Raw genomic sequence first — 25,848 nt, 5'->3', positions numbered from 1 at the left:
GCAAAGGACACCTCGCAAAACAGTGAGCTGCCCATGAAAGGATCAGGATCAACATCCATCAGGGAGGTCGGCAAAGAGCCTCATCTTGAAGCGGGTCTGAGTTCTGACTGGGAGCACCCTGTGAGGCAAGAGTCCTGCCTGCCTGTCCCGAGACAGTTCTGATTTCCCATGTGCCTGCCCACGTGCAAGGCTGAGCCCTCACTGTTGAGCCAGAAAAGGAAAGGTAGGCGGGCTGCCCTCTTTCAGGGGATGAGAGTGATGAGGCCACAGGAGAAAGGGACACCTGACGGATTGGGGCCCAAGGAAGGGCATTGCCATCTGACCCCGGGGCAGGCCAACCCAGGATGGCTCCCTTTAAAATTTCAGCTCAAGGAGTTCTTGTCGTGGCGCAGTGGTTAAAGAATCCGACTAGGAACCATGAGGTTGTGGGTTTGATCCCTGGCCTTGCTCAGTGGGTTAAGGATCTGGCGTTGCTGTGAGCTGTGATGTAGGTTGCAGACGCGGCTCGGATCCCGTGTTGCTGTGACTCTGGTGTAGGCCGGTGGCTACAGCTCTGATTCGACCCCTAGCCTGGGAATCTCCATATGCCTCGGGAGCGGCCCAAGAAATGGCAAAGAGACAAAAAGACAAAAAAAAAAAAAAAAAAAAAAAAAAAAAAAAAAAAATTCAGCTCATGTCCCTAAAGTCCTGGGCTCTTTCTGCCCATGGAGGATGTCAGGGCTCCACCATCCTGCAGCGCACATCAGCACCGGCCTTCTGGACCACAGAGCACTCCCTGCGTTCTAGCTCACCGAGCCTCACAGCAACCTGGGGGCTAGCCAGGCAGAGCCATCACTCTTACTAGAGCATCACAGAGGCTAATTTGCCCTGGGTGCAGAGTCAGTGATAGACTAACCCCAGACCCTGAGTCTCCCTTTCAACCACACTGCCTCCTGGAGACCAGAGACTCTGCATCTTATCACTGGGCCATTGTACCAAATAGCCTTTCTAAGTGGCCCAAGCAAGTCACTCGCAGGTCACCTCCATGACCTGGAACGGAGATGGGAAATGTGTAGGGTTCAGGCAGACCCATAACATAGATGGGCAAGTTAAGGGAGGAAAACCCTTGACCGAATGACTTGGTGAGTTCTATTCTAGATCGAGAGAATGCAGCCGACACGGGCATGCGACCCTGACCATGAAGCTGAACACAATCCTCTCCCTCCTGCCAGCCCAGAGCAGCCTCCTGCGGTACCAGCTGGGCCCAGGTGAGTCTTGCCCACATTCTATACCCGCAACCAGGAAGCTCACAGCTGGCAGGCCTGCCTCCTTCAGTGTGCTATGGCTTTAAGCGAGGCCTGTGAGCAGCGGGTCTCTGCTGGCCTCATTTCCTGGCTAAAGACCTAGATAGAGAGTCTAAATTTTCCTCGGGCTGACTGCTGCCCCAGATTTAGCCTCTCTGATGGATAAGTCTATCTCTCCCTGCCAGTGGCTGTGTCTGTCACTCCACACCATCCCCTGGCTTCCTAAATTACCTGCCTTTAAGTAGCTGACCATCCATCAGAAGTCTCACTTCTCCAAATGTATAGAACCGTATGAAGAAAATGCCAAAACTCTAATGTGGGAGGCACCTGGATGAGAGCGGCACCAGAGAGGGACACACACTGCCGGGTGGCGGGGCTAGGGGGAGGGGGAGGGCTCAGTGCCCTCACGGTGCCAATCCTCAAATCCTTGCAATCCGGATACAAATACACCACGTGATTCTCTTTTTTGTTTGTTTTGGTTTGGGTTTTTGTTTTGTTTCGTTTTTTTTTTTTGAGGAGGTGTTGTTTGGGGGGGTAATTGACAAAATGATGCTGCTTGCTTGCTTTTTTTTTTTTTAAGGGCCGCACCTGCCACATACGGAGGTTCCCAGGCTAGGGGTCGAATCGGAGCTGTAGCTGCCAGCCTACACCACAGCCACAGCAACGCCAGATCCAAGCCATGTGTGCGACCTACACCACAGCTCACAACAAGGCCAGATCCTTAACCCACTGAGCAAGGCCAGGGATGGAACCTGCGTCCTCATGGATGCTAGTCAGATTCGTTATCCACTGAGCCACCACGGGAACTCCAACAAAATGATACTGATGTCCAGCTGGAATAACAAAGGGGCAAGAATATCTGATCAAATTTTGGAAGAAGAAGAATGAGGGTGGGTTGTCCTACTGGATTAACATCATGATGAAATGTAAAATTAGCAGAATCCAAACCATCCATTCAGTCATTCCACAACATTTATCAAGCACCCATCCTGGGCCAAGTGCTCTGCTAGGCTCCAGGAGTTATTTGGGTGCTACACAGCCTGTTTTCAAGCCTGCTGAGGGTCAGCTGGGAAGGATAAGGAGTTTGCAAGCGTCAAGTCAGAGAGGCAAGCACTGAGCCCAGGCTGATGGGCCCAACCTTGGACTTGCCTAGGAGAGACAATGGAAAGGAACCAGGCAGGGGTTCCTGCTGCGGTGCAGTGGGTTAAGAATCTGACTGCAGAGGTGCAATTTCAGTAGTTCAAGTGCAGGATGGGCTCATAATTAATGATCGTAATACTAATAAACACAGATGTTCATTAAGCATGTACTCTTGTCCAAGCGCTTTATAAGTAACATCTTACTTAATTTGCACAACATCCCTGATAAGATGGGTTTTATTATTATCCCCAAGTCTCACTTGAGGCTATTAATGTTCAGAGAGGTTAGGTAATTTGCCCAAGGTCACACAGCCAGAAGCAATGAAGATATAATTCAGACACAGGCAGGCAGCCTGGCTCCCAGTCAGCACTGCTCATCACTACCTTTCCCTGCCCTCCAGGGGTGGCAATGACTTCTCAGAACAGGCAAGACCCAGCGTGGCACGGAGATCCCAAATGATGCGGATTTCAGCCGCCCTCCACCCTCAAATGAGGCAAGGGTCTCCCTTCCCCCATAGCCTGTCTCCGGCCAATGCGTGGCCTCCTAAGAACTTGTACGTTGACACTGAGAGGATAAAGGAACCTCTGCTCTTATCCAACCCAATCAGAAGCCCTTTATGGTGTCAGAAGCCCTTCTATGGATGAGAGAGGCCACGGTCGCCTTTTGTGAGTATCACCAGTGACAAGCCTCTCCTTACTCCCTGACACGGCTTATCCATTTTTTTGAATGGCCTTTTCTCTAGAAAGTGATCACCAACCCTTCTGGCTTTCCTCCCCAGGGACTGGCAAGGAGAAATCCACATCTTGCTTAGAAGCCACAGCAAGTCGCAAGCACTGTCCTCTCATGGGCCTCCTCGCTCTGCACATCTGATTTCCCAGCCAGTGGCCCGGGTGCCCATCTCCCCTCCACCATTCCCCCGTGCCAGGAACACCAGCCAGGACACCCCCAAGAGGGAGGTGAAACGCCCGCCGAGCGGGAGGCGGTGGGCAGAGGCCTCCGTGTACCCTACCTCTCTCTGCTCCCTCTGAAGGCAGAGTTCTTCCGTCTCCTCCATCAGTTTGTCTGCCAAAGCAAGCACACACACTCTCAGGAAAAGCTCACTCCAGGTCCAGTTCTGAGGCTCAGGGCCTGTGATCACCGCCATCACCCCCAGCACCTGCCGAGCCCAGGCCAGTCAGAGGGTGGGGCCAGCTCCCGGCAATGGAAGCCCTGTGCTGGTCTGAGTTGCTCCCCTCCAGTCCCATCACTGTCCCTGCCTTGAGCATTCACAAGACAAGGACAGATCATCTTTGAGAGCTCAGGTGGGTCTCTGCGCTCCCTGGGGCGCTGTTAACCTCTGCACTGGTGTCTGGCTAGTGAGGCCGGGCGGGTCCTGAGGGCAGAGGGGTGTCTAGCGTGGGTGGAGGGGAACCAGTGTCGGGGTTTTATGTGTGTAAGGAGGCAGTAGGGGAGGGGGTCCCCTGGCAGCAAAGGACCAACTCCCTAGACTCATCTTCTTTGGCAAACAGAGCACGCCTGCCAGCCAGCCAGGGGCACAGGGCCTTAGAACCCTAAAATAGGCTGAGGGTGGGAACTGGAGCCAAGTTCAGGACCTGGGGCCCAGGACAGGTGTTAAGGGCACCTGTGGGGCCCTTACTGTGTGCCTGATCCCATTTAACCAGATCCCCATGCCACCTCTAAAAGCTGGGGGCAGTTTGTCTCCATTTTAAGAAGGAGGAAATGGAGGCTCAGGCTGAGCTGCCTGATGCACACAGTGGATGGAGAAATGACTAAGCTGGGTCCATAGCCCAGGTTCTCAACCCCCAGGCTCTCTGGCCTCCTGCTATGCTGACCCAAAGGACAAGCACCACGCCCTAAAGTCCTCCAGGCTCTGAGCTAATCTCCACCCAAGCTCCACCAATACACGCGCCCTCAGTCCCGCACTGAGCCCCTGGCAGCAGCCCCTGGTCCTGACATGCTGCCGTCAGGGAGCCTCGGTTTCCAGCCGATCCCGCAGCCAACCTAAGTACTCCTGCTTCTCCTTGGCCAACTGCAGCCCCTGGGCCTCCAGGCTTTTGATCATGGCTTCTCCCAGCTGGGCATTCTTCCAGGTCCTGGGGAGGGAGGGCAGATGGGACAAGAGAGAAGAGGAAGAAACACAGAATCGTTAAAACAGAAGGGTGGGGAGAAGGAGGATGTGCAGGGCATGTACCGGCCACCCTTTCTCTCCAGAATCCCCTGGAGATGCCGCATGCCAGCTCGCATTCACCCTGGCACTTGTGGCTCTGGGCATGCCACCAGCATCAATCAGTTACTGTCCCCGGAGGCTGGCCCAGGCTGCAAAGTGGGCCCCCATGGGCTGGGTTTTTGTTTTTTTTTTTTAACTTATATTTTAGGTTTAAATTTTAATCCATGAAATCATAATAATACTCTTCTTCCAAAAAAAAAAAAAAACCCTTACAAGTTGTCTTTAAAGACTATTTCTGCTTTAATCACTATTCTGTGAATTAACAAAGAATCAAGCATGTACCATGCCTTTCCTATATCGATTATACTTTATGGCAACTAAATAGTTGATAAGAGAAAACTTCTTTACAAAAGAGTGCTAATTATAGGTTTAGAAGGAATGGCAGAATGGCATTTTGCAATCTCTAATAAAATACTAGATAGAAGTATCCATCGTCTGATAATCATTTATGATAGAAGGAGCAGGTTGAAAAATCACTGAACCTACTGATCATCTTAACATAATTAATATTTGGAGCAAGGAAGAGATTGCTTCCCAGGCTGCTTTCTGCACCACTGAATGCTGACCACTTGGCACAAGGCCTGGCACGGGGCAGGTACTCAGTATTATTTGCGGAACTAAACGCAGACCCAGCATGAATAGGCAGGTGCTGGGACAGGGGTTTGTGTGCAAAGGGGCCATGCTGGGCTGGAGGTTTCTGTGATCTGGACTCTGATCTACAAAGTACCAGCTCCAGTCAGTGCTGGGATTCATTATGGGCCAGGGGAGAGGAGATGGGTGTCGGGAGGCGGCCACATCCTCCTGGTGATGAATGCTGGATTTGCTCCCAAGAACTGAGGGACAAACAGTGTCTATGTCTGCCACCTGCGACCCTGGACAAGACCCCCCACCCCCACCCGCCATAGATATGCTAAACCTAGTCTGTCTCCTCTTCCCACCCTCACCAGCTCCCACAGCCCTGTCCCCCGCTCCCTGCCCTCTCCCGGGGTCCTCAGTGCCCACGGGGATCCCAGCAGAGAGGCAGAAGATCAGGGTTGGCCCAGCGCACACCCTTTCCCCTTCTGGACCCTCAGTCTGTCCCCTTCCTGCCCATGGGCACTTACACCTTCCCAGACTCCTGCAGCATCTCCAGCCACTGGGTCTGCTCAAACTCGGACTCGGCAGCCAACAAGATGTTTCCCTGCCAGGAAGAGGAGCCACGGGTGTACCTGAGAAGAGGCCACCCTGAGGACGATGGAGGCCACCGCGAGCCTCCTCCAGGCCCTGCTCTGCTCTCCTAGCCCACATCCCTCAGTCACTGACACCCCTCCCGGGCCAGCCCACTGGGAGGGAGCCTGGGGTCCCAGAGAAGTGGCTCTGGCCCTGCTGAGCCCAGGCCGAGGGGAGAGCCCTACTCACGTGGAAATCCTGGTGGGAGATTTTCATGGCGTAGGGCATGCTGGGCTCTTCCTTGGCCTCCACCAGGCAGCCCCCCAGAGGAATGACACCCTGAGAGAGAACCAGAAGAGGTGGCCCCCCACCCCACCCAGGTCACTCAAGGCCTCTGGGAGCCCTCAGCCATAGCCAGGTCTTGTCAAGGGCCCCAGGCTGGAAGCCAGACCAGAATTCATGAGGGGTGGGGCACAGGAGGGTGGGGGACCCCGTCCAGGAGAGGCCAGGATGTCTGGATTTGTTTTCCAGACTCTCTGGGAGATCAGAGCAAGACATCAGATAGTACCTTACCCTCAGAGAATACCACCCCACGCAGCCCCCGCAGGCCCCTCCCTCGCTGTGGCCCTGGGGACACGCCCCCTCACCTTCGGATGTATATTGAAGTATTTATTGGTCTCAAAGCTCTTTTTCTCGCTCTCAGAGTAGTAAAGAAGAAAGCTCTCTTTGATGATGAAAAACCTATAGCAGGTGGTGAGGAAGGGGGGGCAAGCAGGAGAGAAGGGTGAGGTTTCCCGGGACAATGAGAGTGCCCTTGGGGGACCCCGGGGATGCCACAGCTGCGACCTCACCACTCATGTTCCACCTCCGGGCAAAGGCCTCAGCTGGCCAGGGAACCCAACCCCCGCCCCCAGCACCTGTGGGCAGCCAAGGTGGGAGGCCCACAGGGAGCCTCCAGAAGCTTCCACAACTGGCTCCTCCTGCCCCCCTGAGCTGCCCCCTTGGCCTGGGAGGGGGGAGTGTCTGTGGTCCGTCCTCGCAGGTACCCCCTGAGCCTTGATCTCAGTCCCTTAGGGCCGACCCCAGGAGATGCAGAAGGAGGGCAAGAAGGCGCAAGATTACAGGATGGGTCTTTTGACAAGTGGTCCTGAAGACTGGCCAGCAAATGAAATGTGGGTACCAGGCTGGTGAGGCCAGGCCTGCCGCCCACATGCGACTCCTGCGTTCTCTTTGGTCTCAGCTGCTCCACAGCTTCCTTCTGGGACTCGAACCTAAGATTTCTGGGTCCTTGGTGCTTTTTGACTTTGATGCCCACAGGTGGAGCCCCTGGACCCACGCATAAACTCTTACAGGACTGCAGCTGCAGCTGACTAGGATAAGATGCCAGGTGCCCTCCATGGCAAGAGCCAGAGGGCTCTGAGAGCCCTGATTCTCTGGGACACACAATGACTGGCTGCTTCCTCCCTGCTAAGGCCACTGTTGGAGCCACGGGATCGGGCGGAGCTGGAAGCAGCACTCAGATTGGCTCACGACAGCCAACCTCAGGACAGTCAACCGTGTGTGACTCTCCCCAGCTCTGTCTTCAGTGACACTGGTATCAGCCATATGGGAGTATTTATACCAGGAAAACCATCAATTGCTACAAAACAGTGCTCCACCCCACCCCCAAGAAAGCCAGTTGTTAAACGTTTCCCAGCACACCACTGGTTGGACAGATCCTCTTCGGAGGATCTTAAAATTTAAAAAGTGGCTGGTGAGTCTCTGAAGGTGCCACCAGCCATGGGACCTTTCCCGAGGCCACAGCTGCCATAGCAGGGTCAGGGGGACTGCTGACAACTGCCATCTCGCCTCCCCCAGGAAAGGGAGCTCCGCTCTGTCCGTTGCTGTGACCTCACCCCAACCATGTTCTTTCTTGGCACCAACCCTCTCGGCCCAGCCAGACACTGAAGGAAGCTGTGGGCCTCAGAGAGGACATCCTGCTAAGTGTCAACTCTTCCCCCAGGCTTTTCTGCCTTCGGTGGAGGAAGACTCCCGCCCTCCGCAGAACTGCAACCCGTTCTGGGCCCTCCAGCACCTGACCCCTGCGCCTTCTCCGCTTTCCTGCTATTTCGGCCCTTCAGCCTCGTTGCTCCCTGCCTCCCGCCTCACTGTTCTGCCTGCTTCTGCCAAGGAGCTTGTGCAGTTGGCCCAGGAAGGCCCTCCTCTCTCTCTTCCTCTGGCTGAACCTGTCCCAGCCTTAGTGGCCAGTGCAGCCCACACTGCTGCCCCAGCTCCTTCTGCACTTGCTGACCGGCCATGCACTTGGCACCTACTACCATGGCCGCACTCCGTCTGTTCATCTTGTCTGGAGGGGACGCTGGGCTCCCGGAGGGCGGGTCATGGTTCCTCAGTCCTGTGGGCCAAGGAGCTGCCCCCTAACAGTTTCAAGGGAACTTTGCAGAGTAAGTAGTCAAGAACACAGACTTGGAGTTCCTGTCGTGGCACAGAGGAAACGAATCTGACCAGGAACCATGAGGTTTCGGGTTCGATCCCTGGCCTCGCTCAGTGGGTTAAGGATCTGGCATTGCCATAGGTTGTGGTGTAGGTCACAGACACAGCTCGGATCCTGCGTTGCTGTGGCTGTGGTGTAGGCCGGCGGCTGTAGCTCTGATTCCACCTCTAGCCTGGGAAACTCCATATGCCATGGGAGCAGCCTTGAAAAGCAAAAACGAAAGAAAAAGGGGGGGGGGAAGCATTTGCTCTCACGCCCACTTGAGAACATAGTGAGAGGCAGCCTTCTGCAAGCCAGGAAGAGGGTCCTTTGCTGGCACCCTCATCTCAGATGCGCAGCCTCAGAACAGTGAGAAAGGGAATTTCTGTTCTTTAGCAGAACAGTTTAACAGTGTAAGAGACTGCTTACTCAGTCTCTCGTATGTGCCTGAGCTGATGATGAAAAATACCTTCTGGTCTTTCTGGAGCCCCCTCCTCACTCAGAGCAAAGCCCTGTGCCAGGGACGTGGTGGAGGTGACAGGCAGGTGGTCACTAGACACATGGGCACAGAAAGAACGGGGCTCTGGAGGCAAACAATCCTCATCCCTCAAGCCACAGCCTCAAATGAATGCTCAGGCTTGCAGAGCCTTTCCTCCAAAACTCCTCTATAAAATAAGGATGCAAATATCTGTCTCCTGGAGCTGCTGTGAAGGTTCACTCATTGATTCAACACATCATTGCTGCCCTCTTACCCTATGCCAGGCATTGTGCAAGGTGCTGGGGAGAGAGTTATGGACAAGAGAAATACAAATCCTTGTCCCCACTGAGCTTACACGCTGACTGTGTGCAGTGAGCAGGCAGACTAAATAAACGACATGCCAGGTGCCGGGTGTTGATGACTGCTTGAGAGGACATAAAAATAATAAAGCAGGGAAAGCAATGGCATGAAGGGTGGGTGGGGGAGGCTTCAGTATTAAACAGAGTGGTCAGAGAGAGCCTGAAGGTAATATGGGCAGAGAGGTAAGTGTTTTAGGCAGAAGAGCAGCAGGTGCAAAGGCCCTGGGGTAGACATTGTGTCTGGCTCTGGAGGGAACTGAGAAGCTGCAGCTAAGGAAAGGTAGTAAGCAGACTGTGTAAGGCCCTTTGGGCTACTGCAATGACAATAATGATAAAGCTCATGCTTAGTTAGCACTTACCCCAAGCCATGCCTTACTCCAAGCAGCTAAGGCTTTCAATACTCTTTATCATCCTGCATTTTCTATGGGCAGAAATGAAGCCAAAAGGGGACACAACTTGCTGAAAGTCACACTGCTAGCTGATAGAGGCTGGTTTTTCCTCCAAGTAACAAGAGGGCAGCCACTGGAGAGTTTTGAGCAAGAGTGACATGATCTGATTCCCATTACAAAACGCTCAGCTTAGCTGCTGTGTTGAAAACAGATTGTCATGGGCAGGTGTTGAGAAAAGGGGACATAGGGGGATCCATTAGGGGCTGTGACCACAAGAGGGCAAGAGAGGATCTGGTGGATGGAAGGAAGGTAAAGTCCTCCACACTTGCCTGCCACACAGTATGTGTCCCCAGATGTCATGGCCCTCCTCCTCTTGCCCTCTGAAGGAGGGCACAGAGAAGCAGGGCAAGACAAATGTCCAGGGCAGCTTTTGCTCCATGCCAACCAGACTTTAAAAGCTCTAGGGGCCCCCATGGCTGCAGCAGTGGTGAAGGGCTCATGCACCATGCATGCCAAGCCTGACCTCGTTGCAGCTGCTCTCAGTTTGGTTTGGGTGGGGGTGGGGGTCAAGGCTGGCACGGACCTCGAGGAGGAGGGCGACTTCCTGGCTGGCGAGGAGGAGGATTGCCTAACAAAGGGCATATTTGTCAAGTGCAATTCTAGGACCCGAAGGGCTGGCTTTGCGTGCAACCTGCCTCGGGGCCTGTCTGCTGCTCCGGCTGATGACTATCAGCTTCTCAGCAGGGCGCGGGTGAGGTCCAGAGATCCCCTGTACAGATGGACACTTCCTCTTCCTGCCCCATGCTCCCAAGTCCCCTTACTCCCAGGGCTCTCATTCTACTGCCTTTGTTTTTCTTTTTTTTTCTTTCTGGCCGCCCCACAGCATATGGAGTTCTCGGACCAGGGATCAGGTTGGAGCTGCAGTTGTGATCTCAGCCACAGCTGCAGCAGCGCAGGATCCTTGACCCACTGTGCCGGGCTGGGGTCAAACCTGTGTCCCAGCGCTCCAGAAATGCTGCTGATCCTGTTGCGCCACAACGGGAACTCCCCAGAGCTCTCATTCTGACCGAAAGTCAGGGGCCACCTCCTTCTGGGCCCTGCAGAGTTGGGCTGGCTCAGGGAGGGCTGGGGACCGTCACTGTCCCCAGCTGTTCAGGTGTTCTCATGGGCTGGCTTCCATGCAAAGTGCATGTATCAGTATTTGATCCATGTCACAATCGTGGGAGGTAGGGCTTTTTGTTCCCATTTCACAGACGAGGAAACAGGCATGGAGGAGAAGTCATACACACAAGGTCACACAGCCAGGGCAGAGGTGGATCTGTAACTGACAACAGCCACGGACACTAGCCCCGGCACCTGCTCCCACCCCACGATCTCTCAGGAGCTGCTTTGGCCTCTGTGCCAGCCCCTGGGCAGGAAGCAGACGGACCACAGGCAGTAGGCATCAAGATCTGCCCCTGACCAGCACTGTGCCCAGAGCAAGTCCCCTGATGTTTCTAGGCCTCAGGTCCCTCAGGGTAACTTGAGGATAATAATAGCACATATATCTCTCAGGGTTGCCAGGATCAGTAAATGAATTTGTTCACATAGAGACTTTTTTTGTTTTTTTTGTTTTTTAGGGCAGCACCAGTGGTATATGGAGGTTCCCAGGCTAGGGGGTCGAATCAGAGCTGTAGCCCCTAGCCTACACCATAGTCACAGCAACGCGGGATCTGAGCTGCGTCTGCGACCTACACCACAGCTCACAGCAACACCGGATCCTTAACCCACTGAGGGAGGCCAGGGATGAAACCCGTGTCCTCATGGATGCTAGGCGGGTTCATTAACCCCGGAGCCACAGTGGGAACTCCCACATAGGGACTTAGAACATGGCATGGTAAATATTCCACCCAGTTTTATTATTACTGTTATTCCTTCTTATTATTAGGTTCAGTGTCTGCAGCAGCCTCTCCTGACCTCCTTTCCCATTGCCACTCACCAAAGCTGCTACCGGCGGGAGCTCTTGGCTCCAGCCCAGCTGGCCAGCTCGCTGGCCTCCAAACACATAGCACTTTTCCTGCATCTGTCCCTCCCTCCTGTCCAAGGCCCACCCCTCTATCCAGGCCAACTTTGGTTCTGAGCAAAGCCTGGTCTCCAGCCCTAGCCCTTAGGGCCTCCCTGTCTAGCCCATTGTGCTGGGGGTGAAGTCCAGAGAGCGTGCCTGAGTAAGGGGGCTGTGTCGGGCCTGGCTGTGTCCCCTCTCTGGTCTTAAAAAAGGTAAGGTTTTGCGGAGTTCCCATTGTGGCTCAGCCAGTTAAGAATCCAACTGGTGTGTTTGATCCCTGGCCTTGCTCAGCCGGTTAAGGATCTGGCGTTGCTAAAGGCTGCGGCATAAGTCACAGATGTGGCTCAGATCTGGCGTTGCTGTGGCTGTGGCGACCCCTAGCCTGGGAAGTTCCCCATGCCACAGGTGTGGCCCTAAAAAGAAAAAAATAAAAATAAAAGAATACGTTTTTTTCACCTCTTCTTTAAATCTCTCATAACAACTCTGAGAAAGGAGAATATTTGCTCTTCTATTTCCCTGGTGAGGAAACAGGTACTGAGAGATTCAGCAGCCAGAAAGAGGCAAACTGGAAACTCAGGACTGTCGGCTTGTTACCGAACCAAGTGTGTTTGCCCAACACACAGCAAGTCAAATGCTGAAACGCAGAGAAGGGGCATACGTGTAGTGGCCAATAGCCCCTGTGATGTATATATTAATATCGCATTGGAAGTTAAAGCCTACTGAGATGAAATTAGACACCTTGACTCCCACAGGTGTCATCCCAAGAACCGGATTTGATCACTTAGCAAAGATCTTCTCATGGATCCCCTCGGGAATAGAGTCTCTATTTGAGAAATGACTTGAACTAGGTGCCATTGTTCTGTGCTTGCTAGGATGTGCCTTTCTTCTTGCTAAAATTCTGCACTTGCTCTTTGTTTCACATCCTGAAGCCCCAAACTGCAACCCAGATAGTGATCATTCAACATAAAAGCCCAGACCCAAAGCTTTGGTCTTCTATAGGCAATCAAGTGCCAAACAATTTCATCCCTCAAATCCAACTTAGGTCTGCACCCCTGATCAGCAGAAAGTAGCCCTCTCCCCTCAAGACTGAGGAATTCAATCAAAAGACAGGGGAGGGAATTCCCTGGTGGTGCAGCGGGTTAAGGAGCCAGCATTGTCACAGCTATGGCTCAGGTGGCTGCGGATCCCTGGCCCAGGGAATGTCCATGTGCCAAGGGCAAGGCCAAAAAATAAAAACAAAACAAGATAGAGGAGGGCTGAAACTGAGCCCTATAGGGTAAAAAACCCACAACAGAAACTGGTGACTAGAGTTTCCCGTTGTGGCTCCATGGTAAATAATCTGACTAGTATCCATGAGGATACGGGTTTGATCCCTGGCCTCCATCCATGGGTTAAAGATCTGGCATTGCCGAGAGCTGTGGTGTGGGTCGCAGACGCGGCTGGGATCCCAAGTTGCTGTGGCTGTGGTGTAGGCTGGCGGCTACAGCTCCGATTTGACCCCTAGCCTGGGAACTTCCATATGCTGGGGGTGTGGCCCTAAAAAGACAAAAAAGAAAAAAAAAAGAAACTGGTGACTCACAGATTCTTGAGCTTGTCTTATGGAGCAGCAGATCAGGAAACAGCTTGTTTTAAAAACCCTCTGCCTGTAACACAACAAAACTTGCTGTAACCAGATGGTCCCAACCCGGCCGACTGGAGTCTGCACAGAATAGACCTGTTCTCCCATTTGTCACCTGTTGACATCACAGCCCCAAATGCCCCTCCGTTTCAGACCAAACTCCCCCGGAGTTTGCACATGCATGAAGAAGCATGTAACCGAGGCATGCCTGCGCTGAACACGGAGCCCCTCACCTCCTTTCCTGCTGTCACCTCTCCCCACGCCTCAGAGCACCCTGCTTGTTTATACCATAAACACCCCAAACCCCTGGCCTTCGAGGAGGAGAATTTGTATTTTTTGTTTTGTTTTGTGTTTTTTGCCTTTTCTAGGGCTGCACCTGTGGCATATGGAAGTTCCCAGGATAGGGGTTGAATCAGAGCTGTAGCCACCGGCCTACACCACAGCCACAGCAACACGGGATCCTTAACCCACTGAGCAAGGCCAGGGATCGAACCCGCAACCTCATGGTTCCTAGTCGGATTCGTTAACCACTGAGCCACGACGGGAACTCCAAGGAGACGGGATTTGAGATTTGTTCTCCTACCTCCTTGCTTGGCTGCCTCATGACTAAACCTTTTCTCTGCTGCAGACCTGAGCAGCCCAGCTTTGGCTTGCTGTGAGACTGGGCAAAAGAACCTGGTTTGGTACCATGCTAGCAAAGCTCATGTTCTCAATGGCTGTGCTCTCTGTGCTCCTGACACTCGGGCCCCTATCACTGCACTTGGCTCTCCTCCCTACCTAAGACCTGGCCTTATCAGAGCTTTTCTCGGCAAAGTGACGGCAAGGTCCTGGTTGACTCATGTCAGACAGCAGAAAGGAATCACCTGGTACAGCCGGGGTCCTGGGGCTTGGTTATTGCTTGCCCTCAGGGGGCTTGTGCAAACACAGGCGTGAGAACTGTACAAATCCATACTTTAAAAAATATCCAATGTGGAGTTCCCTGGTGGCACAGTGGTTAAGGAGCAGGCATTGTCACTGTTGTGGTTTGGTTTGGATCCCTGGCTGGGAACATCTGCATGCCCTAGTCATGGGCAGAAAAACAAATGAACCAAAAAAACCCAATGCTTATTGCTTATCAAGCTCCTTCTTTGTGCCAGGCACTGTTTTAGAAACATCAGAATGTTTGCTAACTCATTCCCTCCTCACATGAGCTAGATGAGGTAAGTGGAAAACAGAGAGGTTAAGTAACAAGCCCCAGGTTACACAGCTGATAAGTAGGGAGCTGGGATCATTATAAAGCACCAGGTAGCCTATGTCACTACAGGTTTCTATGAGGTACAGGAAGAGAACTGACCAGCAAGGAATGAATGGCCTAAGTGTCCAGCCAAGGGGATTCTCTGAGAGGAGGTGACAACTGAGCAAGGGTTTGGAAGAATGAAGAGGATTGTCCGGGAAACTGAGAGAACTCGTAAAGGGGAGATACATTCGAGACAGAAGGAAACAGAATTTGCAAAGCATAGTGTGTTCAAGGTTATGGAAATAGGTCTGGCATTGCCGGCAGGTAAGTGCCAGAGGAGTGGGGAGGCCGGGGGTGGCGGTGGGGGGGGAGAGTAAGGGGTGAGTTAAGGTCAAAGAGAGAAGTAGGGACCAGAGCAGGCTGAGGCGTGCGGTCCTCCTGAAAAGGTTGGGCTGCTTCCTGCAGGTGAGGGGAGCTGCCAATGGGTTTCCGACAGGGCACCTGTGAGGTCAAATCGCAGTTGATGGAGAGGGTGGTTTTGAGGGCTCCACAGCGGGGCAAGGGGGCAGATTTAAGGTTATTGGTGATAATAGTTATGGGTTGTTGCTGAAAAAGGTCAGCAGAGCTTGTTGAATAGACTAGGGTGGGGAGAGCCGAGTCTGGGATGACATGAGGCCAAGGACTCCAGCTTAGGTGACAGGGTGGACACAGGTGCCATCCAGGATGAACCGGGGAACCCAAGAGAGGCTTTCCTAAGCTTCACCTCCACCTCTAGTCCCCTCCTCGGTGCTCTGAAGGCAACATGGGCTCAAGTAGAGCTTAATGGCCAACACTGGCCTTACAGGTGATCCAGCTAGAAGTAAGGGAAAAAATACTACTTAGATCAACAGGTACCTTCTAAGTTGGGTGGGTCCTGGTAAAGAAAGGTCCATCTACTCTGTTGAGCTACTCAGGGTCTGGGGATGCAAAAGCCAAGAGTGGGTATAGGGGCTGGAAAGGGCCTGGCATCACAGAGTGAGAGAAACTTGGAGGTGGAGGAAATGCTGGGGGGCAGCGGGGAGGAGGGGTGATGGGATAGTTCCGATGAGAGAGAATGCAGGGAAGACGCAAGAGCCCAGGTCCTACAGGGTCAAGAGAAGTGGTGAACAGTCCCAGCTCTGGTGGTGGTGAGAGGCGGTACCTGAAGGCTCAGGAAACCACGGAGCTTACACTCAACTAGGTGCTTATACTTCTGGGGCTTTTTTGTTTGGTTGGTTGGTTGATTGGTTTTGTTGTTGTTTTTTGCTTTTTAGGGCCGCACTTTTGAATTTTAGATAAATGGAATTACAGTATGTATTCTTTTTTGCTTTTTTTTTTTTTTTTTTTGCTTTTTAGGGCAGCACCTGCAGCATATGAAGGTTCCCAGGCTAGGGGTCGAATCAGAGCTGCAGCTGCCGGCCAACACCACGCCGGATCCGAGCCTTGTCTATGACCTACAGCACAGCTCATGGCAACATCGGATCCTTAACCCACTGAGTGAGGCCAGGGATTGAACGCACATCCTCACAGATCCTAGTCGAGTTTGTTAACCAGTGAGCCATGACAGGAACTCCTTTTGTGTTTTTTGTTTTTTGTTTTTTATTTTTTAGGACTGCACCTGTGGCAGAAGGAAGTTCCTGGGCTGGGGCCAAGTTGGAGCTGCAGCTGCAGCCTATGCCACAGCAACACTGGATCTCAGCCACATCTATGGCAATGCCAGATCCTTAAGCCACAGAGTGAGACCGGGGATCAGACACAGAGACAACATCAGGTCCTTGACCCGCTGAGCCACAATGGGAACTCCCACACCTTTGGGATTTAAATCCCTCCTCCACTCTGCTCTTTGCCAAGGCTTCCCCTCGGCACAGTCTGCTAGACTCCCAAAGACCTTACATGGAGGCTGGTGCATCTGCATGGCAGTGGGGATGGTGGGGAGACTGAGGAACGAGCCGAGATCCATATCTGCTTGTGCAACACGAAGCATCTACCCTGTAGCAAATTCATCCACAAACAAGGCAATGAGAGTCTGGAGCTTCTTGGGGATTAGCAGAAACCCTGGGTAGACTTTAGACTTTCTCAGATCCCCTAGTGGGGTGAGACCTTGGGCCAAACGTCTCTCACTCTCAAGAGGGCAGCAAAAGCCCAGTGGACGTGTGAGCCACCCGTGCATGGAAAGCGTGATACCCTTTCCTGACTGCCCCTTCTTGCTTGGGCACAAACTTCCAGAATAGGACCAGCCCCCAGGCTCCCTTGTCCCCGAGCCTCTCAGGCACTGAGAATGGAAGTGTGGGGGTTGGAGCCGGGAAAAATCCTAGAGCAGCGGAAGGATGGCTTAGCAGAGGCGGCCCTTTCTGAAGTAGCAATAACACAGTCCCCAGTGTGTGTCCCTTTTCATTCATTCCGAGCGGCCTGATATGCTCAGGGGATGCTCATCCTGGCCTCTGCCATGGGCCTGGCACTAGGTCTAAGGTGGCAGGACAGCAGGACAGTGAAGTGGAAGGGGGATGACAAGTTAGGGTTTATTCGGAGATCGTTAAGGCCAAGGGGCGCTAACAAGCGTTAGGTGTATTCTTCAAACAACGTAGTAAAGACAAGCTTACTGTGTAAAGCAGATAATAGTGCAGAGGCGCTGGGTGAGGTGGCAGGGGGCTCAGAGCCCCACCTTCTGTTCCCCACCCCCCTGTGGTGGAGCCAAGACATCTTTAGAATCACCATGGAACAGAGTTTAAAAACCGCTGTTTGGGAGTTCCCATTGTGGCGCAGTGGAAAGGAACCTGACCAGTATCCATGAGGCCAAGGGTTCGATCCCTGGCCTCGCTCAGTGGGTTAAGGATCCAGCGTTGCTGTGAGCTGTGGTGTAGGTCACAGATGCGACTTGGATCTGGTGTTGCTGTGGCTGTGGTGTAGGCTGGCAGCTGCAGCTCTGATTCGACCCCTACTTGGGAAGTTCCTTAGGCCACAGGTGCGCCCCTAAAAAGAAAACAAAAAACACCATGATTTGATCCACTCCCATTTTGCAGATGAGATGTGACACAGCCATGCCTCGGCCTGGGTCATGCAGCTGCTCACCAGCAGAAAACTGCTTTCTTATTTCCAAGTCTTAGACATGAGGAAGCTGAACTGCCCTCAAGTGTTTGGCTCGAGTTCTGGCCCCTATGCAAGTGAGAATCATATTCTTTTTAAAGTTCTTGTTTTTTGGCTGATTTGTTTGTTTGTCCTTTTAGGGCCGCACCTGCAGCATATGAAGATTCCCAGGCTACGGGTCGAATCGGAGCTGTAGCACTGGTCTACACCACAGCCCCACAGCCACAGCAACGCCAGATCGGAGCCGCGTCTGTGACTTACAGCACAGCTCACGGCAACACCAGATCCTTAACCCACTGAGCGAGACCAGGGAGCGAACTCTAAACCTCATGGATGCTAGTCAGATTTGTTTCTGCTGAGCTGTGATGGGAACTCCGAGAGTCATTTTCAAATAGGCCATCAACAGCCCCTAATGATAGCTCCTTGGGGGGCGGGGAGGAAGAAGTGTGTCTTGTTTGCACAATCAACACATTTAACTTTGGTCCAGGCAAGTCATCACACCACCCCAGAGAAGCCTGAACTAATGGGTGTGAGTTCATCTTACAGCTGGGCTGTGGCCCACAGAGTGTACCCGTCTCCTTCCTCTAAGGACTCAATGACACCTCCATGTGGGCCACCGCCTCAGAAGGGTCAGGGAGTGATGGACAGAGGGATCTGGGGCGAGCCCTCAGCTGCCACCTAGCCACTGCCTACCCTCCAAATCTGTCATTCTAGAAGAAGTCTGTAAAACAGAGTTGATGATAAAAAGCGGGGCCTGCAGGCACCCTCCCCCTGGGACAGAACACGCAGAAATGCAGCAGCTGTGCAGGCAGCAGTGAGAAATGCTATGTGAGCCAGAAAGTGAGACCACATCCCAGTGTCACTAGAGTGAGGCTGAGCCTGGTGCATGGAGGTGATAGGCTAGCTCTTCCCCTACGCCCTTTGGGACAGTTCAGTATCACAGCGCCCCCTTTAGGAAGCGGTGCTCAGAGCCAGAGGGGAAACTCCTGGACCTAAATCTCTGCGGGAAGAAAGCCTCCCCAGGTCTCTCTGGTCTGGTGACTGCCAACGGCCCAGACCAACTGTCCACACCAGTGCAGGCTACGGCCAGAGACTGAGGAAGTGAGGCCACTGTCCCCACAGTCCCCCTGGCACTCAGTGGACACTGCGAGTCTTAGCTCCTTGAGGCAGGACCCATCTGTTCCACAAGAGTGAGCTGCTACTGGGCCTGGCTCAGGGCCCAGGGACCACCTTACACCTGGGGGAAGGAGGGACAGGAGTGTAGCCGTTCCTGCTGCGGGAAGGGTTTGGCTGACCCTCCTCCTCAGGGGCTCCAACCTTGGGGGGTGTTGAGAGGGATCTCGGAGAGGGGCTGCAATGCTTGGGGAAGTATGAGGCCCTGGGAGAGAGCTGGCCTGTCTGGGGGACCAGCCCCACCGCAGGGCTGACCTCGGCAAGACGGAGATGCCCCGCTCCTTTCGTCCTTGTCCCTGAGCGGTCCGGGTCTTTGCCAAGAGCATCCGCATCTCTACTGCTCACAGGTTAAGGGGAGGACGGAGTTGTCAACCTGACCCTTTCCTGGTCCTCTTATCTCCACTAAGGAATGCTTTTGATTCCTTTCCCGTCTTGTTTATGGAAAAAAGGTGACCCTTCAGCTCAAGGGCATCTTCCCATTCCGGCAAGGGCAGGTCTGCTTGGGCCGTCGGCGCTGGAGGCCCAGGCAGAGACAGACCCTGAGCAGAAGAGGTCTTACAGAACCCAGCTGGCCACCGCCACGTCCATCCTGCCCATCCTGCCCATTCGTTATTTATGAGGTGCGGAAGCCTTTCCAGGCCCCCTCCCAGTCGCTGCTGCCCCAGCTCAGCATCGATCGCCCTAATGGCAAGGCTCTGCCGGGGCGGGCCTGAGCTGCCCCCTCCCCGGGCCTTCCTGTGGCTGCTAATTAGTGGGAGTCCAGAGACTCCACTTCACAAATGGAAACCAGGGCCCAGGGGGTTCTGCCGGGAAGTGAGAGGGGGCTGAACTTAGCATCATGCCCCCCCACCCCCACCCCCCGCCCCAGACCCTCTCTGGCTGGCTGTTGCTGACCCCAGGCTAAATAAATCATGTGTGTATGTTGTGTGTTCCCAGAACCGTGACCATGGACAGAGACCCAGGGTAGGCTGGTGGGATGTTAGTTTTTTCTCAAGTCCCAGAGGAGGGGGAGTCTTTGCACAGTGGCAAATCTTTCTTTCTTTTTTTTTTTTTTTCTTTTTGGTCTTTTTGCCTTTTCTAGGGTCGGTGGCATATGGAGGTTTCCAGGCTAGGGGTCTAATCGGAGCTGTAGCCACTGGCCTGCGTCAGAGCCACAGCAACACAGGATCTGAGCCACGTCTGCGACCTACACCACAGCTCATGGCAACGCTGGATCCTTAACCTACTGAGAAAAGTCAGGGATCGAACCCGAAACCTCATGGTTCCTAGTCAGATTCGTTAACCACTGCGCCACGATGGGAACTCCGGCAAATTCTTATAAAAGGGGACAGAACAGATGATCTCCTTGAAAGGAGGCAGACTTGACTTTGCAGGGGATTATACTGTTCTGACTTGGACTTGATGGGTTTTCAAATGGCTGTGGGGACTACTGGTGAGGATTCTTGGGATGGGGGTGCTACAGCTTTCCAAGCCCCCCCCCCCGCCCCACATACACACTTGGCTCCATCACTGAGCTTTTAGCTGACAGCCTTTGCCCCTGACACCGCCCAATATCAGAATCAACTGCAGGTGGAGGGGTCAGGTCCTCACATCTGTGGGTGATGGGGTGGGGAACTCAGGGACATAACCTGAGGGTCGCAGGCCCCTAGCCATTTACTAGGGATGTAATCAGGTAAAAATGCCTGGCAAGAGAGGTCCTGGATGGCAAGACCCAGAGGTAATACCAAGGACAGCAGCCAGACCCAAAGGAGGAGTGTTGGCTGCCTGGAGCAGCTGAGGCAGAAGGGGATGGGGGGATACTCTGCTAATGGTACTTGACTTTATAAGCAGCCTTCCCAACCCCACTTGAGCACCCTGGTAGAGATAAGTCTGCTCCTGGCACAGAAAATCCCTCATAGGATGCTCTCCAAGCTGCTCCATTCAGGAGATCAGAGATATGTTTAACTTTGGAGAAACTCAAGAAGGCTACATCCCATCACACCCCAGAGTTAAAGCCAACGGAATTAACAATGGATGCAAAAACAAGTATGTGAAATGTGAAACACCATCTACAGCTCCATTCGTTCTGTGGTCTTGTTGAAATGTTAAATTATTCATCAAAACAGAACATCAGAACCAACCGCTACCATATCCCCCTGAACTGTGTTCCTAGGAACATATAAGGACCCCACCCTCACCCCCGCTCAGGGGCATACATAGTATGGGATGGGAAGGAGCAGCTAGAAACAATCCTAGTTTCCTGGCAGAATTACGCCTTCAGGAAGGGGTTGATGAGGGTCCGCATTGAATAAGCCATTCCATGGCAAATCTCAGAACTGAGACTGGCTTGAAGGTGAAAGCTATCCAGAAGATGGTCCCTTGCTCCTGAAACCAGAATTGGGAGCTTCCTGCAAGTTCAGGGCTGTGAGCTCCCCCTTCTTCCAGTACCTTTCAGGCCCATTTATGAGTGGAAAGTGGCGACTGATGTCTGGAGAGTGACCTCTGAGTCAGGACCAGGAAGCTGATGCCGAAAGAACCCAGCTGCTCTGACCCTTCCCTTCACCTCTTCCAAGGGATCAGTCCTTCTGACAGAACCAATCCCAATCCATCCCTTCCCTCACTGTCCTCTGTCTCTACCCCATCTGCTTCCCTGTCGCCCCCATTCCCCCCCTACCCCCCAGCCAAGTCCCTGCTTTCAGTTCTGGCTTCTCCGTCTGAAGCACTGGAATCTCTTTCCCATCAGCCCAGATTTAAAATATATATTCAAGGGACAGTTGGAGGGGTTCCCGACATCACTTTCCAGGGATGGGCATAGGCCCTTCCAGGCCCTTATCGGTCCATTGGCTGGTGCCTTTCAGAAGCTCCCTCAGTGTAAATACCAGATACCAGTTGGGGGTGTAAGGGGGGGGGGGACACATGCCCCACCTCTAAGCATACACCTGGAAGCCTGGGGCAGGGGCTTGTGAAAATGATGGAATTGGGCAGTGGGAGGGGGCCAGTCCCAAGAGGCTATCTTTGGCTAGAGCTAGGGTTTCTTCCTTTGCAACAGTCTGGCACAACCTGACCCATCTGGGCTCCTGACCCACCTCCGCTCCTAGCCACCTCTACGAATCTCTTTAGCCCACCACACCCAATCTCCCCAGCCCGACATAGATCCAGTCCATAGAGAATTCAGAGGTCCCACCCCAGCTCGCCCAGCCTCGGGCAGCGACGACCCCAGCCCAGGCTGGGATCCGTATCTGCCGGGGAGCCAGCGTAGAGTGATAATGGGGCTAGGCCAAGGTCACAAAGGAAGGCAGAGGCAGGACGGTCATGGAGGAGATGGCACAGGGTCCTTCAGCTCTGGCTCCCTCCCAGGAGGTCCTCACCCGGCACGGAAGGGACACTCACCGCCGGGACCACTTGGCCGACGGCCTCCCGAAGGGCCGCTTCCACAGCACACCGTAGAGCTGCACTTTGGTGCTGATGTCCAGCGCCTCCGAGTCGGCCTGTTCCAGGGACGGCGAAGGCGACACCGAGTTGGACTTGGACGTGAACATCCTGCCTCAGCGGGGCTGCTCCCGGCCGGGTCCACCCACTCCCCGGGGCCGGCAAGGACGCGGGGCTCCGGGCGAGGGCGTGTGCGGCGGGAAGCTGCGGTGAGGTGGCGTCGGCGGGGGGCGCCGTCGGGGCGCGTCTCAGCCAGCCGAGACGCGAGGCGGCCCCGGCCGGGAGCTGCTGCATGAAAGCGCTCGGGGGCCGGAGCGCGTCGGCGAGGGGCGCGGGGCACGCAGCCAGCGGCTCGGGCTCGAGGTTGCGGCGGACCGGGAAGGAACTCGGCGGGAAGGGCGGCTCAGCCTCCAGCCAGCAGCATCCCCCCCACCAACCCCCCCCCCCCCCGCCCCGCCCGCCGCCTCCCCGCGACAGCCCCAATTCTGGTGGCCCCGATTGGCTGGGAGGGGCAGGTGAGCTAGCTGGAGGGCCGGCCGGGAGCGCCAATCAGTGCGGGCGCCGGCGAGAGGGCCGGGCTCCGCGCGTCCGGAAGGTCCCGGCGGGTCGCCTGGCCCCTGGACGCGGCCCCGGCACTTCCCCACCCCCACCCCGCGAGCCCATCTCTCCCTTGGTTCCTTCTTGCGTGCAGCGTTCACTCCGAAACCCGGAACGCGGTTCGATGGTCTGCTTTGTGGCGGGCTTGGAGTCCCTCCTGCAGCTCCCGACTTGTTCTAGGTGGGGGAGGGCAGACAACTGGGCTTGGAACCCCACTGCGAAGCTGAGGTGAGCCTTGCTTTTCTCGCCTGTAAAGCGGAGACAAGAGGAGGCTCCGTCCGAGCCCGCAGCCACTCTCCGCTGGCTCAGGTGGGTCTCGCTTTGAACCACCGCTGCCGCGCCCGGATCAGATTTCTTTTCCCAGAACTTGGCTGCCAGCGTCGGCATTTGGCACGCAGTGACAATCCGGTCAGTGCAGCTAGTGTCCGTGATTTATCGGCACGCCTGGTCCGTGCTCCCTGGGGCCTGTAGCTCCGTCCACTTCCTCTTCTGTCGGCGGTTCTAGGTGATCATCTCACTTTCAGGCCGGGGCAGATGTAGGTCCAGCCCCTGGGGACGGCCACCGAGGAGGCTGTGTTAGCACTGCTGCTGGCGCGCTGGGCTCCTAAGGCAAGGAACTGAGTCTGCACAGTTAGAGGCAGCCGGCTGGACCCCGCTGCAATCACCCTTCCTCCCCAGGGAGAGCAACCGCAGGCTGTGTCGGGGCAGTCAGGATCCCCTGCGCCCTTGGGAAAACAGCTTACCCCTCAGAGGCGCTGATGTCTCATTTTTAAGACGGAGAAGTCAGATTAGAACAGAAGTTTGCAAGTAGAGAGCCTGTGCCCCAAATCAGTTCATAGATTGACTTTACTGCCCAAGTAAACATACAAGCACTCCAGTGTTCACTGCAGCACTATTTACAGCAGCCAAGACATGGAAACAACCTAAATATCCATCAACAGAGGAACGGATAAAGAAGATGTGGTACATATATGCAGTGGAATATTACTCAGCCATAAAAAAGAATGAAATATTTGCAGAACATGGGTGGGCCTAGAGATTATCATACTTGGTGAAGTAAGTCAGACAAACATCATAGGACATCACTTCCTTATATATGGAATCTTGTGTTCTCGTCACAAGCACACACAAGCAGTAACATGTGATACACATGTTAACTAACATGATTGTGGTAAGAATTTCCTAATGCATATGTATATTAAATCATTTATTGCACATCTTTGAAAAATCATGTTGTATATCCTAAATATACACAATTTTGTCTATCATACTCAGTAAAACTGGGGGAAAAAAGAAAAACCATAAGAAAAAGAAAATGTGGGAGTTCCCTTTGTGGTTCAGTGGTTAATGAACCCGACTAGGATCCATGAGGACCCGGGTTCTATCCCTGGCCTTGCTCAGTGGGTTAAGGATCTGGCGTTGCTGTGACCTGTGGTATAGGTCGCAGACACAGCTGGGATCCCGCATTGCTGTGGCTGTGGGGTAGGCTGGCAGCTGTAGCTAAATTCACCATATGCTGCAGGTGCAGTCCTAAAAAGCAGAAAAAAAAAATATATGTGTTCATTGTTGGGAATTTATCCCCAAACACAGCTGAGAGGCTGAAATTTTATAGTGCAAGTGGAGTTTCATCTTCAGTTCTGCAGGAACGTGGGGTCTTACCTGTGCTGACAATGGAAAGAAATTACTGGGAAAGGGGAAAGACTGAAAGAGAGGTCCAGCATTTCTCAGGCTGCACTTCACCTGGCAGCATGCTGCTGTGTGACAGGTATGGGCTTAGGATTCAAACCAAATCAAGAATCTCCATCCTGCCACATTCCCTCACAACACATATTTGAGGGCCTATCATGATGCAGGAAATGACCGGCTGGGTGACCTTAGGTAGGCAACTTTTTTGAATGTCACTTTTCTCATCGAGAAAACTAAAAATAGCATGTACCTCATTGGGGCTGTTTCAAAAATTAAATGAAATAGATTAGATGTAATCAATATATTTAGAGCATCAGCTCTGTATCTGAGCCTCTAGAGCACAAGGAACCTGAATTTCCGCCCCTACTTACTTCCTGATACGACTGGGCAGGCCTGGCCCACATCTGGCCAGGGGCACTGGATTGGCACTCAGCTTGTTTTGTTTTCCACAGAACTATCTGCCAGGCATGCAGCACTGCCACCAGCTGGGGCAGAGAACACCTGGGAAGCAGAAATGGCTTCTCCCAAGGCTGACTTGCCAGGATCTGAGCTGGTTTCTTGAGGGAAGCAGAGGCCACTTAAGTACCTAGTGGTCCATCAAACTCACACTGTCCTTCCACCCCTCCTTAACTACCATTAGCTGAGGTCTGCTCAGATTTTCTGTGTGCAGAGGGAAGGAGCAAAGACTGCTTTCTCTTTGCCACTGAAGAAACGTGTACCCAAGTTCCTCCACCGAAGAACTAGAATGAAGATGGTTTTTTCCCCAGGAACCACCTGGGCTCACTCACCCCTTCTCCTCTGGAAGGACTTCTTTAAAGACATCCTCAGGCATCCAGCCTTTCTCCCACCTCTGGCTCACAAGCTCATCACCAGTCCTTGATTATAAGCAGCCAAACTGGTACTACCTGATTAAGTAGAAAAGGAATTAAGTGGGTTTTTGTTTTGTCCTTTTTAGGGCTGCACCTGCGGCATATGGAGGTTCCCAGGCTAGGGATCTAATCAGAGCTGTTGCTACCAGCCTACGCCAGAGCCACAGCAACGCCAGATCCGAGCCGATTCTGCGACCTACACCACAGCTCACGGCAACACCGGATCCTTAACCTACTGAATGAGGCCAGGGAGCGAACCCGCAATCTCATGGTTCGTGGTCAGATTCACTTCCGCTCCGCTATGACAGGAACTCCAGGAATTAATTTATTAAAAGTACATTAGTAGGGCTAGAGAACCAGGGCTGACCTGAAGTGAAGCTTCCAGGAATACTATCCCGAGTCATACTGCAGATGCCACCTGATGATGGGACAATTTCCTTCTTTTTTAGGGTAAAATAATATCGGGGGGGGGGATTGCTAGATCACATGGTAGTTCTATTTTTCATTTTTGGAGGAACCTCTGTACTGTTTTCCATAGTGGCTGCACCAATTCACATTCCCACCTACAGAGTACACGGCTTCCTTTTTCTCCACATCCTCACCACCACTTCTGGCTTGTCTTTTTCGGATTAGCCGTCCT

General features: G+C 53.5%; 1 protein-coding gene across 7 annotated transcripts in view; it reads right to left on the bottom strand.

Moving 5' to 3' along the window:
- The window catches only part of PLEKHD1 (pleckstrin homology and coiled-coil domain containing D1), a 34,688-nt gene extending 12,177 nt beyond the window's left edge, over positions 1 to 22,511 (bottom strand). For 6 of the 7 annotated variants that reach the window (XM_084966373.1, XM_084966374.1, XM_084966375.1 and 3 more), the window contains exons 1-6: positions 22,018 to 22,511; positions 6,447 to 6,540; positions 6,049 to 6,138; positions 5,754 to 5,830; positions 4,425 to 4,516; positions 3,433 to 3,485 (exon numbers count right to left, since the gene is read on the bottom strand). In XM_084966373.1, coding sequence (XP_084822499.1) covers positions 3,433 to 3,485; positions 4,425 to 4,516; positions 5,754 to 5,830; positions 6,049 to 6,138; positions 6,447 to 6,540; positions 22,018 to 22,166 — 555 coding nt within the window. In that variant the 5' untranslated portion in view covers positions 22,167 to 22,511. The remainder of the gene's footprint in view (positions 1 to 3,432; positions 3,486 to 4,424; positions 4,517 to 5,753; positions 5,831 to 6,048; positions 6,139 to 6,446; positions 6,541 to 22,017) is intronic. The other variant, NM_001174165.1, reaches the window with a different exon arrangement.
- Positions 22,512 to 25,848: the final 3,337 nt, after the last annotated feature.

The sequence above is a fragment of the Sus scrofa genome, chromosome 7 (genome assembly GCF_054392235.1).
Source record: "Sus scrofa isolate SSC_HxYL_T2T_F1_AM1 chromosome 7, Sscrofa_HxYL_maternal_Yorkshire_Landrace_v2.0, whole genome shotgun sequence".
Lineage (NCBI taxonomy): Eukaryota > Metazoa > Chordata > Mammalia > Artiodactyla > Suidae > Sus > Sus scrofa.
This window is presented reverse-complemented; position numbering and strand designations above follow the sequence as displayed.